This window comes from Schistocerca gregaria, chromosome 8 (genome assembly GCF_023897955.1).
Source record: "Schistocerca gregaria isolate iqSchGreg1 chromosome 8, iqSchGreg1.2, whole genome shotgun sequence".
Lineage (NCBI taxonomy): Eukaryota > Metazoa > Arthropoda > Insecta > Orthoptera > Acrididae > Schistocerca > Schistocerca gregaria.
The window spans coordinates 421,966,422-421,983,697 of NC_064927.1; the positions used below are offsets into that span (position 1 = coordinate 421,966,422).

Sequence of the window (17,276 nt, forward strand, 5' to 3'; positions counted from 1 at the left end):
AGAAGGTTATGAAGGTCTGTGCAACAAGTCTTTTCTTTTTGACTTTTCTGAATAAATCCCCCACTCCTCCCCAAGGAAGGAACTATTAGTTATGAAAGCTAGGCTCATATACATACTTTTAAATGTGACTATTGGCAATATTGATATTTTTCATGAAAGTACAGACTAGCCAGGAATTGTGTATCACAAAATTAATATTTATCTAAAAACAAGGATGATGGGTAACTTACCAAACGAAAGTGTTGGTATGATGATAGAGACACTAACAAACACAAACACACACACAAAATTCAAGCTTTCGCAACCAACGGCTGCTTCATCAGGAAAGAGGGAAAGACGAAAGGATGTGGGTTTTAAGGGAGAGGGTAAGGAGTCATTCCAATCCTGGGAACGGAAAGACCTTAGGGGGGAAAAGGGACAGGTATACACTCGCATATCCATCTGCACATACACAGACACAAGCAGACATTAGTAAAGGCAAAGAGTTTGGGCAGAGATGTCAGTCGAAGCGGAAGTACACAGGCAAAGATGTTGTTGAATGACAGGTGAGGTATGAGCGGTGGCAATTTGAAATCAGCGGAGGTTGAGGCCTGGTGGGTAACTGGAAGAGAGGATGTATTGAAGGGCAAGTTCCCATTTCCGGAGTTCGGATAGGTTGGTGTTAGTGGGAAGTATCCAGATAACCCGGACGTTGTAACACTGTGCCAAGATGTGCTGGCCGTGCACCACGGCATGTTTAGCCACATGGTGATCCTCATTACCAAAAAACACTGTCTGCCTGTGTCCATTCATGCGAATGGACAGTTTGTTGCTAGTCATTCCCACATAGAAAGCGTCACAGTGTAGGCAGGTCAGCTGGTATATCACGTAGGTGCTTCCACACGTGGCTCTGCCTTTGATCGTGTACACCTTCCGGGTTACAGGACTGGAGTAGTTAGGGGTGGGAGGGTGTATGTGACAGGTCTCACACAAACCGGGGGGGGGGGATCCTCATTACCAACAAACACTGTCTGCCTCGAATGGACAGTTTGTTGCTGGCCATTCCCACATATATATAAATGACCTAGTAGATAATGTCGGAAGTTCCATGCGCCTATCCGCTGCAGATCTTCCTGCATTTCGCTACAATTTTCTAATGCTGCAACTTCCCTGTATACAACAGCATCATCCGCGAAAAGCCGCTTGGAACTTCCGACATTATCTACTAGGTCATTTATATATATTGTGAAAAGCAATGGTCCCATAACCTCCGCTGTGGCACGACAGAGGTTACTTTAATGTCTGTAGACGTCTCTCGTTTGCTAAAAATTCTTCAATCCAGCACACATCAGGTCTGATATTCCGTAGGCTCTTAATTTGTTTATCAGGCGACAGTGCGGAACTGTATCGAACGCCTTCCGGAAGTCAAGAAAAATAGCATCTACCTGGGAGCCTATATCTAATATTTTCTGGGTCTCATGAACAAATAAAGCGAGTTGGGTCTCACACGATCGCTGTTTCTGGAATCCATGTTGATTCCTACAGAGTAGATTCTGGGTTTCCAAAAACAACATGATACTCGAGCAAAAAACATGTTCTAAAATTCTACAACAGATCGACGTCAGAGATATAGGTCTTTAGTTTTGCGCATCTGCTCGACGACCCTTCTTGAAGACTGGGACTACCTGTGCTCTATTCCAATCATTTGGAGCCTTCCTTTCCTCTAGAGACTTGCGGTACACGGCTGTTAGAAGGAGGGCAAGTTCTTTCGCGTACTCTGTGTAGAATCGAATTGGTATCCCGTCAGGTCCAGTGGACTTTCCTCTGTTGAGTGATTCCAGTTGCTTTTCTATTCCTTGGACACTTATTTCGATGTCAGCCATTTTTTCGTTTGTGCGAGGATTTAGAGAAGGAACTGCAGTGTGGTCTTCCTCTGTGAAACAGCTTTGGAAAAAGGTGTTTAGTATTTCAGCTTTACGCATGTCATCCTCTGTTTCAATGCCATCATCATCCCGGAGTGCCTGGATATGCTGTTTCGAGCCACTTACTGATTTAACATAAGACCAGAACTTCCTAGGATTTTCTGTCAAGTCGGTACATAGAATTTTACTTTCGAATTCACTGAACGCTTCACGCATAGCCCTCCTTACGCTAACTTTGACATTGTTTACCTTCTGTTTGTCTGAGAGGTTTTGGCTGCGTTTAAACTTGGAGTGAAGCTCTCTTTGCTTTCGAAGTAGTTTCCTAACTTTGTTGTAGAACCACGGTGGGTTTTTCCCGTCCCTCACAGTTTTACTCGGCACGCACCTGTCTAAAACGCATTTTACGATTGCCTTGAACTTTTTCCATAACCACTCAACATTGTGTCAGTGTCGGAACAGAAATTTTCGTTTTGATCTGTTAGGTAGTCTGAAATCTGCCTTCTATTACTCTTGGTAAACAGGTAAACCTTCCGCCCTTTTTTTATATTCCTATTAACTTCCACATTCAGGGATGCTGCAACGGCCTTATGATCACTGATTCCCTGTTCTGCACATACAGAGTCGAAAAGTTCGGGTCTGTTTGTTATCAGTAGGTCCAAGATGTTATCTCCACGAGTCGGTTCTCTGTTTAATTGCTCGAGGTAATTTTAGGATAGTGCACTCAGTGTAATGTCACTCGATGCTCTGTCCCTACCACCCGTCCTAAACATTTGAGTGTCCCAGTCTATATCTGGTAAATTTAAATCTCCACCTAAGACTATAACATGCTGAGAAAATTTATGTGAAATGTATTCCAAATTTTCTCTCAGTTGTTCTGCCACTAATGCTGCTGAATCGGGAGGTCGGTAAAAGGAGCCAATTATTAACCTAGCTCGGTTGTTGAGTGTAACCTCCATCCATAATAATTCACAGGAACTATCCACTTCTACTTCACTACAGGATAAACTACTACTAACAGCGACAAACACTCCGCCACCGGTTGCGTGCAATCTATCCTTTCTAAACACCGTCTGTGCCTTTGTAAAAATTTCCGCAGAATTTATCTCTGGCTTCAGCCAGCTTTCTGTACCTTTAACGATTTCAGTTTCAGTGCTTTCTATCAGCACTTGAAGTTCCGGTACTTTACCAATGCAGCTTCGACAGTTTACAATTACAATACCGATTGCTGCTTGGTCCCCGCATGTCCTGACTTTGCCCTGCACCCTTTGAGGCTGTTGCCCTTTCTGTACTTGCCCGAGGCCATCTAACCTAAAAAACTGGCCAACCCATGCCACACGACCCCTGCTACCCGTGTAGCCGCTTGTTGCGTGTAGTGGACTCCTGACCTATCCAGTGGAACCCGAAACCCCACCACCCCATGGCGCAAGTCGAGGAATCTGCAGCCCACGCGGTCGCAGAACCGTCTCAGCCTCTGATTCAGACCCTCCACTCGGCTCTGTACCAAAGGTCCGTAGTCAGTCCTGTCGAGAATGCTGCAGATGGTGAGCTCTGCTTTCATCCTGCTAGTGAGACTGGCAGTCTTCACCAAATCAGATAGCCGCCGGAAGCCAGAGAGGATTTCCTCCAATCCATAGCGACACACATCATTGGTGTCGACATGAGCGACCACCTGCAAATGGATGCACCCTGTACCCTTCATGGCATTCGGAAGGACCCTTTCCACATCTGGAATGACTCCCCCCTGGTATGCACACGGAGTGCACATTGGTTTTCTTCCCCTATCTTGCTGCCATATCCCTAAGGGGCCCATTACGCGCCTGACGTTGGAGCTCCGAACTACCAGTAAGCCCACCCTCTGCGATCGCCCGCATCTTGCAGACTGAGGGGCAACCTCTGGAACAGGACAAGCAGCCATTTCAGGCGGAAGATCAGTATCAGCCTGAGACAGAGCCTAAACCGGTTCGTCAGACAAACTGGAGAGGCCTTCCGTTCAGCCCTCCGGAATGTCTTTCGCCCCCTGCCACACCTTGAGACGACCTCCCACTACCACAGGTGAGGGATCAGCGTCAATGCGGGCAGTATCCCGGGCAACCACAGTCGTAGTCTGATCGGGGGGTGCGTGGGACGAGCTGGCCGTCCCCGACAAACTCCCATCCGGACCCCCACAGTGATGCCCATTGGCAACAGCCTCAAGCTGTGTGACCGAAGCCAACACTGCCTCAAGCTGGGAGCGAGGGGATGCTCATCAGTGTGGGATCCGTACCAGATCGGGTTGACAGAGGAGATAGAGAAGATCCAAAGAAGAGCGGCACATTTCGTCACAGGGTTATTTGGTAACCGTGATAGCGTTACGGAGATGTTTAGCAAACTGAAGTGGCAGACTCTGCAAGAGAGGCGCTCTGCATCGCGGTGTAGCTTGCTCGCCAGGTTTCGAGAGGGGGCGTTTCTGGATGAGATATCGAATATATTGCTTCCCTCTACTTATACCTCCCGAGGAGATCACGAATGTAAAATTAGAGAGATTCGAGCGCGCACAGAGGCTTTCAGACAGTCGTCCTTCCCGCGAACCATACGCGACTGTAACAGAAAAGGGAGGTAATGACAGTGGCACATAAAGTGCCCTCCGCCACACACCGTTGGGTGGTTTGCGGAGTATAAATGTAGATGTAGATATACACTTTAATGGTGAAGCTCCATCTTGAAGAGATAAATTTGATCATGTTGCCATTATGAATATTTTTCTAATAAAAGGTCAAACCTTTATTTGTAGAGCTTAAATCAACTGCACTAATCTGCCATATTAGAATCTAGAGATTAATGGTAATTCTGAGTAACTGTGTTCTGCAGGTGGATTATTTTGTAGCCATTCTGTTGATCATCTTATATTAGCTCTAAATATAATTGCTCAGTTTGTAACCATTCTTTCTCATATAATTACAATGAATATGATAATTCCTACAATAGAAATTGTAGATCCAATTCTTGATACTACATTTCATGATGTGTATGTGTCTGGTCGCGGTGGTATTCCTGCTAACCCTAAGAAGTGTTGAGGGAAGAATGTTAAGTTTACTCCAATGAATATAATTGTAAATTGGATTTTTAATCGTGTGTTGTTTATGGTTAATCCTGTGAATAGTGGGTATCATTAAATAACACCACCTATAATTGCGAATACTGCCCCTATAGATAATACATAATGGAAGTGGGCTACTACATAATATGTATCATGTCATACAATATCAAGTGATGAATCTGCTAATACTAATCCTGTTAATCCACCAATTGTGAATAGGAAAATAAATCTTAGAGCTCATAATTAATAATTATCGGGTGAGGTAGCAAAAAGTCTGTCCCTCTGTTTTTCAAAAAGTGAGAGAGTGGGATACCACGCAGAATTTGTTTTTGTTTAAATTATAACTTCTATGACTATCATCTTTGGTTTGTGATGGCACTAGTGTTTTTTGCTCCAGTTTTGCCTAGAAAATGGAAGGGTGTGTTGCTGTCAGTTTACTGGCAGTTGTCGACGATATCGCTTGGCTGCATCTCATCAGTCAATGAAAGTAGACATACAGAACTTAGGACATGTGATTTAGTCGGCCTACAGCAACATCGCTGTTAAGTAGTGCGAACACACACATAGGAAAACTTAATGGTATAAATTAATACACACACAGTATAGCTACACAAAAAGCTAAGCTTTCACATATAATATTAGTCTTTTTTAGCGTTTATTACTTCTTAAGATATATCAAACACAAATGTGCCAGTAAAATTTTAAATACCAGAGTAAATGGCTGGTCTACATGGTGTGAAATTTTCTAAGTCGCTAGTCCTTGAAGTGTTGAATTTTGAATGAAGTCAAATGCTCTATAATTTAAGAAATTCTTTGCTATCTCCGTCCTACAGCAACTGACACATTTTGGTGTCAGCAGATGCTTCAGTGTGCACAGTGTTCTGTTGTTCTAAGTGGCACATGCTCTTTGCCACTAAAGTTTTATTTTGGCGTCATTAACTTTTTTATATTTCATTGCTGCTGTATTGTACTGCAGAAGAGGGCTAAAGTAAAGTTCTTAGTTAGAGTATCAGAAAACCACAAAAAGTTAAATGAAAACTGAAACACTGAAAATTCCTGAAATTTTAAAAATCCTGATTGTCCCTTGGCATATACATCATGTTCTCTCTCTCCATTTCCTCCTCCTCCACTGATCCATCCACACTCCTCTCACTGCCCCTCCACCATCTCCGTACTGAAACTGACACTTTACAGTAGAACCTCACTTAACGTGCATAACGAGCAAAAAAAATTGTAAAAATATACTTAATGTTTCGCATAATGATTGACGATGATTTAGTGAGAGGTCACCAGCAGTTCGCATACTGCAGGGGAAATGTTCAACAATATCAACACCTTTTACTGTCGGCAGTGGCATATGAACAATGTATTTCGTACATACTGAAGTCTGAGTTTAGTGCTCTTTCTGCTACCATCTTAGTGCAGCTTGTTATCACACATTTTCCTAAACTTGTGCTCATATAGTGGATTGTTTTTGAGTGCAATGTTTAATAAACTTCATAGAAACGTCCCTGAAGATAAATCTGCAAGAAGACAACCATAAAAAATAAAATGACCTTAAAAATGAAATGTAATATCAGCAAAAAACACTAATGTGCTGTGAATGTTGCTGATTTAGCATGCAAATAAAATCGTTCGTCATCAACTATTTGCACTATCCTCAAGAACAAGGACAAGATTAAGGTGGTAGATGCTTCAATGAGAGCAACAAGATTATCTTGGATGATGTCAAAAGATTGCTCTTTATAAGGATAAATGAAAAGCAATTACAAAGAACCTCTATTAACAACAACATGATTTGTGAGAGGCGAGAATGATTATCACCGACCTTGTTAAGGAGACCCCAGGATCAGCGGCCAAAGAAGTGTTTAAGGGAAGCTGTGGGTGGTTTGAGAAGTTTAAGAGGAGAACTGGCATCCACAGCATTGTGAGGCACAATGAAGCAGCCAGCTCATACACAAAGGCAGCAGAGAACTTCATCAGCAACTTCAAGATACTCTTAGATTCTGAGGGTTATCTGTCGCAACAGGTTTTTAATTGTGATGAGACAGGTCTATTCTGGAGAAAGATGCCAAAGCATAATTTTATAACAGCAGAGGAGAATGCATTGCCTGATCACAGGCTAATGAAAGACCGTCCCACGATGTTATTTTGTGGCAATGCAAGTGGCAATTTGAAAATTAAACTGCTGCTTCTGTACCATTCAGAAACTCCACGAGCCTTCAAGAAGTGCATGTGATGTGGAGGTATGACAACAAGGCTTGAGCGACACGTGATCTTTTCTGTGACTGGATCAATGAAGTGTTTGGTCCTTTTGTACAAAAAAAAAAAGGCTCAAGATCAAGATTAATCTGCCACGCCATGTCTTGCTTGTTACGGACAATGCTCCCGCCCATTCTCCAGGCCTACAAGACAATCTCTTTAAGAATTTCAACACATCAAGATTCAATTTATGCCTCCAGAATCACTCCGTTACTCCAGCCTATGGACCAGAAGATTATTTCTAACTTTAAGTAGCTCTACACTGCACCACTCTTCGAGCACTGGTTTGGGATGACAAGCTACCGAACACACTCTCAGGGAGTTTTGGAAATATCACTTCAACATTGTTGCCTGCATGAAAATGATCGAAAAGGCGTAGGAAGAGTTTACCAAGAGAGCAGTCACTTCTGCTTCGAAGAAGCTTTGGTTGGAGTGTGTTGTCAAATGTGACAGGCGTTTTAGTCGGTACTTGTGGAGCCTGTAGTCAATGAGAGCATGTGTCGCAAAGAGTATGGGACTAGAAGTGATTAACAATGATATCAATGAGCTTATGGAAGATCACAGCCAAGAAATGACCACTGAAGAGCTTATGTAGTTGAAGTGTGTTTCACACAAGAAAGTTGTGAAGAAGAGTTCAGAGGAGGAGGAGGAGGAGGAGGAGGAGAGGGCAGTAGCAGCAAAACAGTAATCATCTGGCACAATAAGAGAAATGCTGAAAGCATGGGAATCGATTGCATCGTACACTGAAAATCATCACCCAATAAAGCAGTGCCTACACGCACTACAGTCACATTTTTCGCAAGTGTTGAAGTGTCGACAGAAACAAGTGACTACAGATAGCTTCCTAGTAAAAAATAATTAGTTATGTAATGTGAATAATTGAGTTCATAGTACTGTAAGTACAATTTTCTTTCAATAAATGGCATGAATACTTTTTCTGCATGGGATGCATTATCGTACTTTACATTAATTTACATAGGATAAATTGTTTCGCTTAACGAGTGTTTCACACTGTGAGTAAAATTCTGGAACAAATTATGCTTGCTATGTGACGTTTTATGGTACTTGAAATAAATTTTGTTTTTTTTCCCACTTGTATTTCCCCTTCACAGGATGGAATTCACACTCACTGCTACCACAATGGCGATTCAAATCAAGAAGTGCTGTTGACATCATTGCTGAGTGGCGTTGCCTCCTGTCATGTAGAAGGCTGTTACAACATTTCAATGAGGAGTTCTATTTTCAAAGTAAAGTTGCTACTCACCATATAGCGGAGATGCTGAGTCGCCAATAGTCACAACAAAAAGACTGTCACAAACATAGCTTTCGGCCAGTAAAGCTTTCGTCAGAATTAGATCACACACACACACACACACACACACACACACACACACACACACACACAAGCAAACTCAATTCGCACACATGACGTAAGCCTTACTGGCCGAAAGCTTTATTTGACAGTCTTTTATGGCGAGTGGCAACTTTCCTTTCCACAATAATTTCAATAAAGAAGCTCATCAACACAGTACTCTTGTTACCACACATATTTTAAACTTTGAGTACTGAATATTTGTTAAATACTGTCCTGCAGCATCAATACATTGTAAAACATATTTGTTATATATGTATTACATCAAAGCTGAAATTCATGCGTTATTATGTTATTTTATTTTTTTACTATTACCTTTGAGCATGATTCATTTACAGACTTCCACAGATACCTTCAAGCCCACGAAAGTGTAAAGTTACATTGTGTTTATAGTAAATATAAATTTGTTGGTTGTTTACTTACATCTTGGGAGTCTTAAATGTTATTTGCTCACAATGGCATTTTGCCTTGTCATATTTATGATGTATCTAAACAACTGTCTTTTTATTCATCTATTTGTAAGTCAAGTCTGTAGTTGAATTTTATTACCTTTGACGAAAAATCTGATTTATGTAAAATTTAGGTTTGTCTTTCATTCTGAATTATGTATCGACTGAAGGATCTTGCCCCAGTATTCAACATATTTTTCGTTTCTAAGTTTGATTTGTTCACCTAAAAATATTACTTCGTTTTGTCAAATGTGTGTGGATCTACTCAAGGATGTCCACATAGCTCCCTTTTCCCAATTGACGAAGAACTCAAAGATAACTGCTACGTCTACTGTAGAGTGCCATTTTTCTTAAGGATACATATTGAATGTGGAGTGGTTGTTTTCACATTTGTTACGTGTTCTTTGCATCTAATATTAAATTTTCACCCAGCTTATCCATTAGACATGACAATTGCTGTAATTAATTTCATACATTGTTGACTTGTAATTTAGAATTATGGCTATTCTGTGCACTTTGTTCAATCATACTACATTTTCTGTGCAATAGTTAATTTTAAGATTGGTATTACAAAATGAGTAACTCAGTTTTTGAGAAGTATTCTCTGGAGACATGGAAGAATATACCACCATAAGAAAGATATGTGGAATACCCATATTAATGTGCATTTCATATAATCCTCAAAACAGCTCCGTGTGTTAGGATTTTTCTTCATATTTAATACTGTGCCTAATTATGAAACATCCTGTTTGGTTATCAGTGACATTACTGTAGATTATATTTACGTAGAAGACTACAAACAGACCACAATGGTCCTACCTACTTATTAAAGGTACATTCCAATGTTCTCATTCTGCATAATTTGATCTTGGAGTATGACCATCAATTGTTCAAAAGATTGGTTTTGAAATCAGAAAACATAAAACAGCAGGCTATTCTTAAATACCACAATAAATTTCACAAACAAATCCATATAATTATTCTGCAGGGCCCTGCCCGTTTTGATGCCTTTCTTCTCTCTCCAAATCACCTTTTTTGCTGACTTTTTTATTCGCTATTTACATACACTTGTTGAGTGTAAATCAAGCTGATGAAACAAAACCTCTTGAACCTTGTGTGCACTGATAAGTATCTTTTAGCCCACAATGAAACAATTCCTGTTATTTATTTATGCAATACTCACTTGGCACAATTACTATAATGGTAAAATTTTCATTGACTGAAATGGTGCATTCACAAATGTCTGTCTTCATCACGTATATCATGCAGTTCACAAACGACCAATTTCAGCTTACTGCCATCATCATATCTGTTACAAAGTAAGATCTATACCTACATGTACAGAATGTTTGCCTCTGACATATTTATCAGAATACTTTTAATGGCATGTATGGCAGTCAGCAATGTTATATGTATTCTTAGATTTTTGTATATTTTGGCCTGAGACAATTGAAATTATTTTTGTCACTTTTGTGTTTTTTTCTATTTTGTAAGAGATCTGATGACAGTAGCATGCAAAAACTAGCCGTAGTGATTTGTGTAGTGTAGATGATCAAGATGGACATTTATAAATAAAATACCGGACATTAGAGCAAACTCTTTTACAGACCTTTATGTCATTAACTGGTGAAATGGTTTAAGTAAAGAAAATCACTGAATTACAATCGGAGTGCATATAATTTTAACTGCATATGCTTGTTAATCTGTAGACAAATCAATTATGTATTTATTTTAAATGCAATTGTTTCCAACCCCCAAACATGAGAAGTATAAAATGACACACAGAACCAGAACAAAAGTGAAAGTGAACCCTAAATTTTCATTCATGATGTTGACAAGTTATTATTATTTTATTATTACTCACCTTAAAGCTATCGTCAGGCCTCTGTAGAATGCACTTTCCAGTAACAGCAGCTTCAGGATTGTCATTCCTATGCCTTTCAACAAGAGTCCTCACATCTTTAATTAATGCAATAGGATCCCTTATCAGTTCAGGCACATTCTTTTTATTCGTAGGTAATGAATGCAGGAACATAACAATTGCCTTCAGACCATGGAGCTCCTAAAAAAAATGGAAAATTGCCACAAATTCTCAATCAACCACAACAAAACCCTCACACATAAGGGAGACATATTGCTAATGACAAACGGAGAGACGCTTCAGTAGTTTCTTTCAAATTCTCATCTAAAGCATGCCTAATTACTTCAGTCATTTATTCCAAATATCCAGCACAGGAAATAATACAAAAATGTTCTTGGTGATATAGGTAGCATGAATATTTAGTGGAATCATAGCACTATTATATTATTATATTAGTTTAATCACACTGAGATATGAAGTCACGGCCTCTTGATGCATCCTGAACAGTGTGTCACAAAAACTTCCAAGAGACAAGACACCAATTACACAGTAGGGAGCCTACTAAATCAGTTCACTCTGTTCAACAATGTAATACAAAAGGCAGCAGATAGCAGCACTCAAGTAAATGCCATACTCTTCGACTTCCTGATTGTATTCTATCCAGTTAATAACTGTAGCCTGGTGAACAAAGCACATTGTTGTGAAATACGAGGACAAGTTTGTAGTTGGATTGATTAATTTTATAGCAGGTAGCAGTTCATATTTTTCAGTTTAACAAGGGCAGAGCAAATAATGAAAGAAATGATAAACAACAGAAGAAATCATGGGGTCCACCAAAGACTGAATCTCACACATCTGATTTTGTTGTCCGACATTTAGCCATCAAGCCACACTGCTTTCTAGCAATAATTCCAACGTATCTTGTATACAGCTTCTTCTTTTTTTAAAAATAAAAAACCATAGGTTATGGAAATATTAATCACATACCAACTCGCAGAACAGAATAATTTTAACATTCCTTGAATATCACATATACGATAAGTTTGTACTACAGTATAACTGAACTTCCTCGCAGTCTTTAATTGAGGGCCAGATTAGGGCTTCGTCCAGTTATTCCGACAAGCTTTTCTGCATATGCACGGTATACAGTATATTCCCGACATTGCATGTGGGTCCCTTTTCTCCTTTTTCCGATCTAAGACACTCTTTGATCTTCCTTGTTGGTTTGAAAATCGTGCGTTTTGGTGTGTGGCCACTTGTAGCACTAGTTGACACTGTCATTCATTTTACACAGCTCAAATGTTTAAACTAAAAACACAGCACAAGTTATGTATTTTTTTCATGCTGGGCAAAATGTGATTCGAGAATTTATTCTTGTTGTCAAGTGCGGTACTTATGTATGTATTTTTTGTGACGTTACACAAACAAACAATATCAGTGTTAGTTTGCACGTGCGTGGTTTTACACATAACTGAGGAAGCATAGTACCTAATAAACTCGAAAGGCAACTACAGTGCTATATCCGACATGAGAATATTCGCAGCAGAAAGTCCTAACAATAAAGCCTAACATACACACATACATATGCACTAACTAATCTTTTCAAACCAATCATTCATATTGCAAGGAGTGTGGGGATGGAACAATGCCAGAGCATTTTCATATTTTGCAGTGAAAAATGTTTCATATATGGTAATGCAGAAAAATCCATTAAAATTCTACGAACCGCTGTGAACCTGTATCCATCGTGTCGCAACTCTCTAGAAACTAAATTCTTTCCACACTGTGTCAAAGAAATTCAAAAAAAGTCTTGAAAATTTGAAAACTGGACAATAAATATGAGAGTCAAGCATTTTACATGCACCAAAAGGAAAATCGTGGAAGAAAACATTTCTCTGATGAGCTGACTTGTCCAAAGCACCAGACGATTCTCTGACATACGGGCCCATAGACATAAGTACATGCACAAAACTTACCACCTTCTATTAATGTATTTGTAATTTCTACTGTGCGATTAACTTTAAAACATTCATTATGTCTGAAGAAAGTTCCATCTTACATAGAATTTGGGATTTCTCAGTACTAGCGCCACTTTTAATGATAAAAGAAATCCGAAAGAGGCATTTTTAACCAAATGTTTCTGCAAAAACAGCAAGGAATATCTTTCTAAGATAACTAAATAAAGTGCAATTCATCATGCCTGAAGCAATAGTTAACTTCCCAATTTCATCATTTTAAAAATGAACTAAAAAGATTTTCTGTAGACAATCTCCACGTTTGTTGCAATAAAGTGTAATTAATGGAACCAGCAGGTCGGCTGACAGATCTCAGATACAAAATTTTATTTTATCCACAACAACACACTTGTGACAGCCTGCATCTGTACAGTAATGGTTTTGTTTTATCGAAAAACATTTACTATTGCCAGTCACATGTATCATTTGTTCAAGTTATCTAACACACTACATATATTGAGAAACAATTACAATTATAAAGAGTTTTTTTTTGTTTTTAACTATACTCGTGTCAATGAAACATGTCACTTCAAGGTCACTCCTCAAGTGCCATAAAGTTGGCAATATAACAGAAAAACAAGTGAGGAATGTGAGGCACTGAGTTAACAGGACCTAACAAAAACTGGTTCTGCCATCGATACAACCACATTGCCAGCTTCCACGTAAACATTGTATGTTAGTGCGCAACAGCCTGCTTTCGTGTTGTGTTACCACCTTGACTACATTTTCTGTTTACTATACAATGTCACCAAAATTATGTATTTCACCAAGCAACAATCCTTTGTGCTGTGGAGTGCCATTAAATAGTCAGGCTTTAGAATTGCTATGAAGGACGCGTGAGTTTTATGAGCAAGAAAAAAAATTTGTTTCTGTTCATGGGCATGCGTCGATTCTTGCCGATAAAGTTTTAGAACATACCTCAAAATCTAGGACTCGGTCAAAGAACAGTTACAAGGAAAAGGGGGGGGGGGGGGGGGGGGGGTACTACAAGACTAACAAGATACTGAAGTAGACTGTGTGGAAAAGCCCCTGTGGGAAAAAAAACAGGGTGTTTTTAAGTACTCTTGGGGGGGGGGGGGGGGGGGGAGGGGGGGAAAAAAAAGAGCTGCCTCGTCCTGTTATAGATATTGATTCTTTCCAATCTGATGCAATTCATCAGCACATATACGAATATTATAGAAGGAAAGGATACACCACAACAGAAAAGTTGCTATTTTCTTTAAAAGAAAGAAAACGTTCCTCAGGGGGAAAACATCACTTAAGATGGTATTAAAGAGTACGGGCTTCCATTTTAAAAAGATAGACGAAAACCATTACTTGAAAAAGCTCACGTGATCGAGCTCGTACCATTTTCTTATACAAAATTGTAGGAAAGGACATACACTCAGTCATATGGTTAGACGAAACCTGGGCCAACGCTGGAGAACCAGTTGAGAAATGCTGCACAGATGATACTCAAATAGCAGCGGCCATCAGCCAACAGGAAGAGGATCCAGATTAATTGTGGCCCATGGAGGATCTTGAAACAGCTTTGTGCCTGGAGGACTTTTAGCTTCTCTATCAAGAAAAACCAGTGACTATCATGGGGCTATGGACCACCTATGGTTTCTACAATGGTTTAAAAATCTGTTACTCCAGTTTACTCATCTGACTGTGATGGGCAACCCATACCATTCCATGATTTTAGATAAAACTCCCAGCACTAGTGACCGTAAAGAAACTATGGTGCACTGGTTGCAGGCGAGAGACATTGCTGCAGACATGAACACGACAAAGCTGTTGTACTCACTCATAAAAAACAAAATAAGCCAGTTATGCTGAAACATGTAGATGAAATTGCAAGTGAACAGGGTCACTTGGCAATTAGGCTACCACATTATCACTGCCACTTTAATCAAACTGAATTGGTTTGGAGTGAAGTCAAGGTATACATTAGAAGTAACAAGACTTTCACTATAACAGAAGTGGAAAGACTGCTATGGGAAGGTCTTGCTACTGTAGATGCTACCTCATGGAGGAAGAAAGTAGACCATGTGGCTAAACTCATAAGAGAAGCACAGGCTATAGATGTGATTATATATGAAAATGAACAATTAATGTTTTCTCTTAATGACAATGATGATGAAGACTGTTTTGGTGCACATTCTGATGACAGTAAAGGAGAACTGCATGGAATTGTGCCACTGACATCATGAAAGTAAATGTATACAGAATTAAATTCTCTGCATTACAGTAGGCTATGCATGTTTTGCTTTATTTCTTTCTATGAGTGTGGACAGCGTGTTCTTTGGTATGCTTAGGTTTACATTATTATACAACATTTTACATGCAGCTATTATGATAACAATTTGGAATGGCTTTTCATGGATATTTTCATTAAATTCATGTGTTGTTATTTCTTGGTTTCATGTACTATCAAATGATTAGTCTTTGTCTTCGTTCTCTCTACTGTCAGAAAAATGTACTTTGTTGTAATTATGTATATATGTTGATCATAGTTTACATTTACAAAATGTACTTAAGAGTTGCAGGCGTGTGCAGTGGCAGCTATTGCAACCTTGCCATCGCAGTATAGCCAACTAAATGCGAGTTGTCAAGTGGCATGTTTCACCGGCCTGGGTACACATCTGACTACAAATGTGACGCTTTTAAGCATGTGAGCTGCTTCAACATCATGACTGATGTCAAAAATTAATTGCCAGATACATCTCATGGCATTGAAGATAACTGTGATAAAATATTGGAAAATACTGTGATCCTCTAGGTCATGAGGATTACACTGCTACCCAAAAGAGATTTTAACCCATTACTGGCCATTGTCCCTTTTTTGGGGACTCGTATATTTTACTTATTTCTACGTAAGCAATAGAGCTTTTAGCCTTTATTGTTGCACTTGTAGATTCAACTAACTGCTATAATGACTGTAAATGTAAAATAAATAACTTTTTTCTAAGTACTTCACGCCAGGAAAATTGTAAACTTGTCGATTTTTTTGTTCTCGCTCTTGGCAGCACTGTATGTCTGGTGGTAATTTCTGGACGACAATGAGCTGTGAATTAGTTGTCTGGGCGTGTTTGTTATGAACATATGGATGTCCGTGTAAGATTAAGTATACTTCAGATTTTTTCAAGTAAGTACAATATCGATATATTTAATGCGTACCAGTAATGGGACAATGGCACGTTACACTATCATTTATGTTGATGTGCCCTATTCTTGTATACACGTATTATACAGAAAAAATTGCATTTTACATTTTTATATCTGCTTTTTTTCATATTCTATTCGAATTTTACAATTCCAACAGGATAAAAACATGCCTTCTAAGCAAAGAGGGGAAAGCAGAAAGGTGGAAGGAGTATATAGAGGGTCTATACAAGGGCGATGAACTTGAGGACAATATTATCGAAATGGAAGAGGATGTAGATGAAGATGAAATGGGAGATACGATACTGCGTGAAGAGTTTGACAGAGCACTGAAAGACCTGAGTCAAAACAAGGCCCCGGGAGTAGACAACATTCCATTAGAACTACTGACAGCCTTTGGAGAGCCAGTCCTGACAAAACTCTACCATCTGATGAGCAAGATGTACGAGACAGGCGAAATACCCTCACACATCAAGAAGAATATAATAATTCCAATCCTAAAGAAAGCAGGTGTTGACAGATGTGAAAATTACCGAACTATCAGTTTAATAAGTCACAGCTGCAAAATACTAACGCGAATTATTTACAGACAAATGGAAAAACTGGTAGAAGCCGACCTCGGGGAAGATCAGTTTGGATTCCGTAGAAATGTTGGAACACGTGAGGCAATACTGACCTTAGGACTTATCTTAGAAGAAAGATTAAGGTTAGACAAACCCATGTTTCTAGCACTTGTACATTTAGAGAAAGCTTTTGACAATGTTGACTGAAATACTCTCTTTCAAATTCTGAAGGTGGCAGGGGTAAAATACAGGGACCGAAAGGCTATTTACAATTTGTACAGAAACCAGATGGCAATTATAAGAGTCGAGGGACATGAAAGGGAAGCAGTGGTTGGGAAGGGAGTGAGACAGGGTTGTAGCCTCTCCCTGATGTTATTCAATCTGTATATTGAGCAAGAAGTAAAGGAAACAAAAGAAAAATTTGGTGTAGGTATTAAAATCCATGGAGAAGAAATAAAAACTTTGAGGTTCACCGATGACATTGTAATTCTGTCAGAGACAGAAAAAGACTTGGAAGAGCAGTTGAACGGAATGGGCAGTGTCTTGAAAGGAGGATATAAGATGAACATCAACAAAAGCAAAATGAGGATAATGGAATGTAGTCGAATTAAGTCGGGTGATGCTGAGGGA

The 17,276-nt window shown here is 39.4% G+C and overlaps 1 protein-coding gene across 3 annotated transcripts in view; it reads right to left on the reverse strand.

The window, feature by feature from the left end:
* The window catches only part of LOC126284485 (jmjC domain-containing histone demethylation protein 1), a 118,734-nt gene that overhangs the window by 82,861 nt on the left and 18,597 nt on the right, over window positions 1-17,276 (reverse strand). For all 3 annotated transcript variants that reach the window (XM_049983445.1, XM_049983442.1, XM_049983443.1), the window contains exon 8: window positions 10,925-11,122. In XM_049983445.1, coding sequence (XP_049839402.1) covers window positions 10,925-11,122 — 198 coding nt within the window. The remainder of the gene's footprint in view (window positions 1-10,924; window positions 11,123-17,276) is intronic.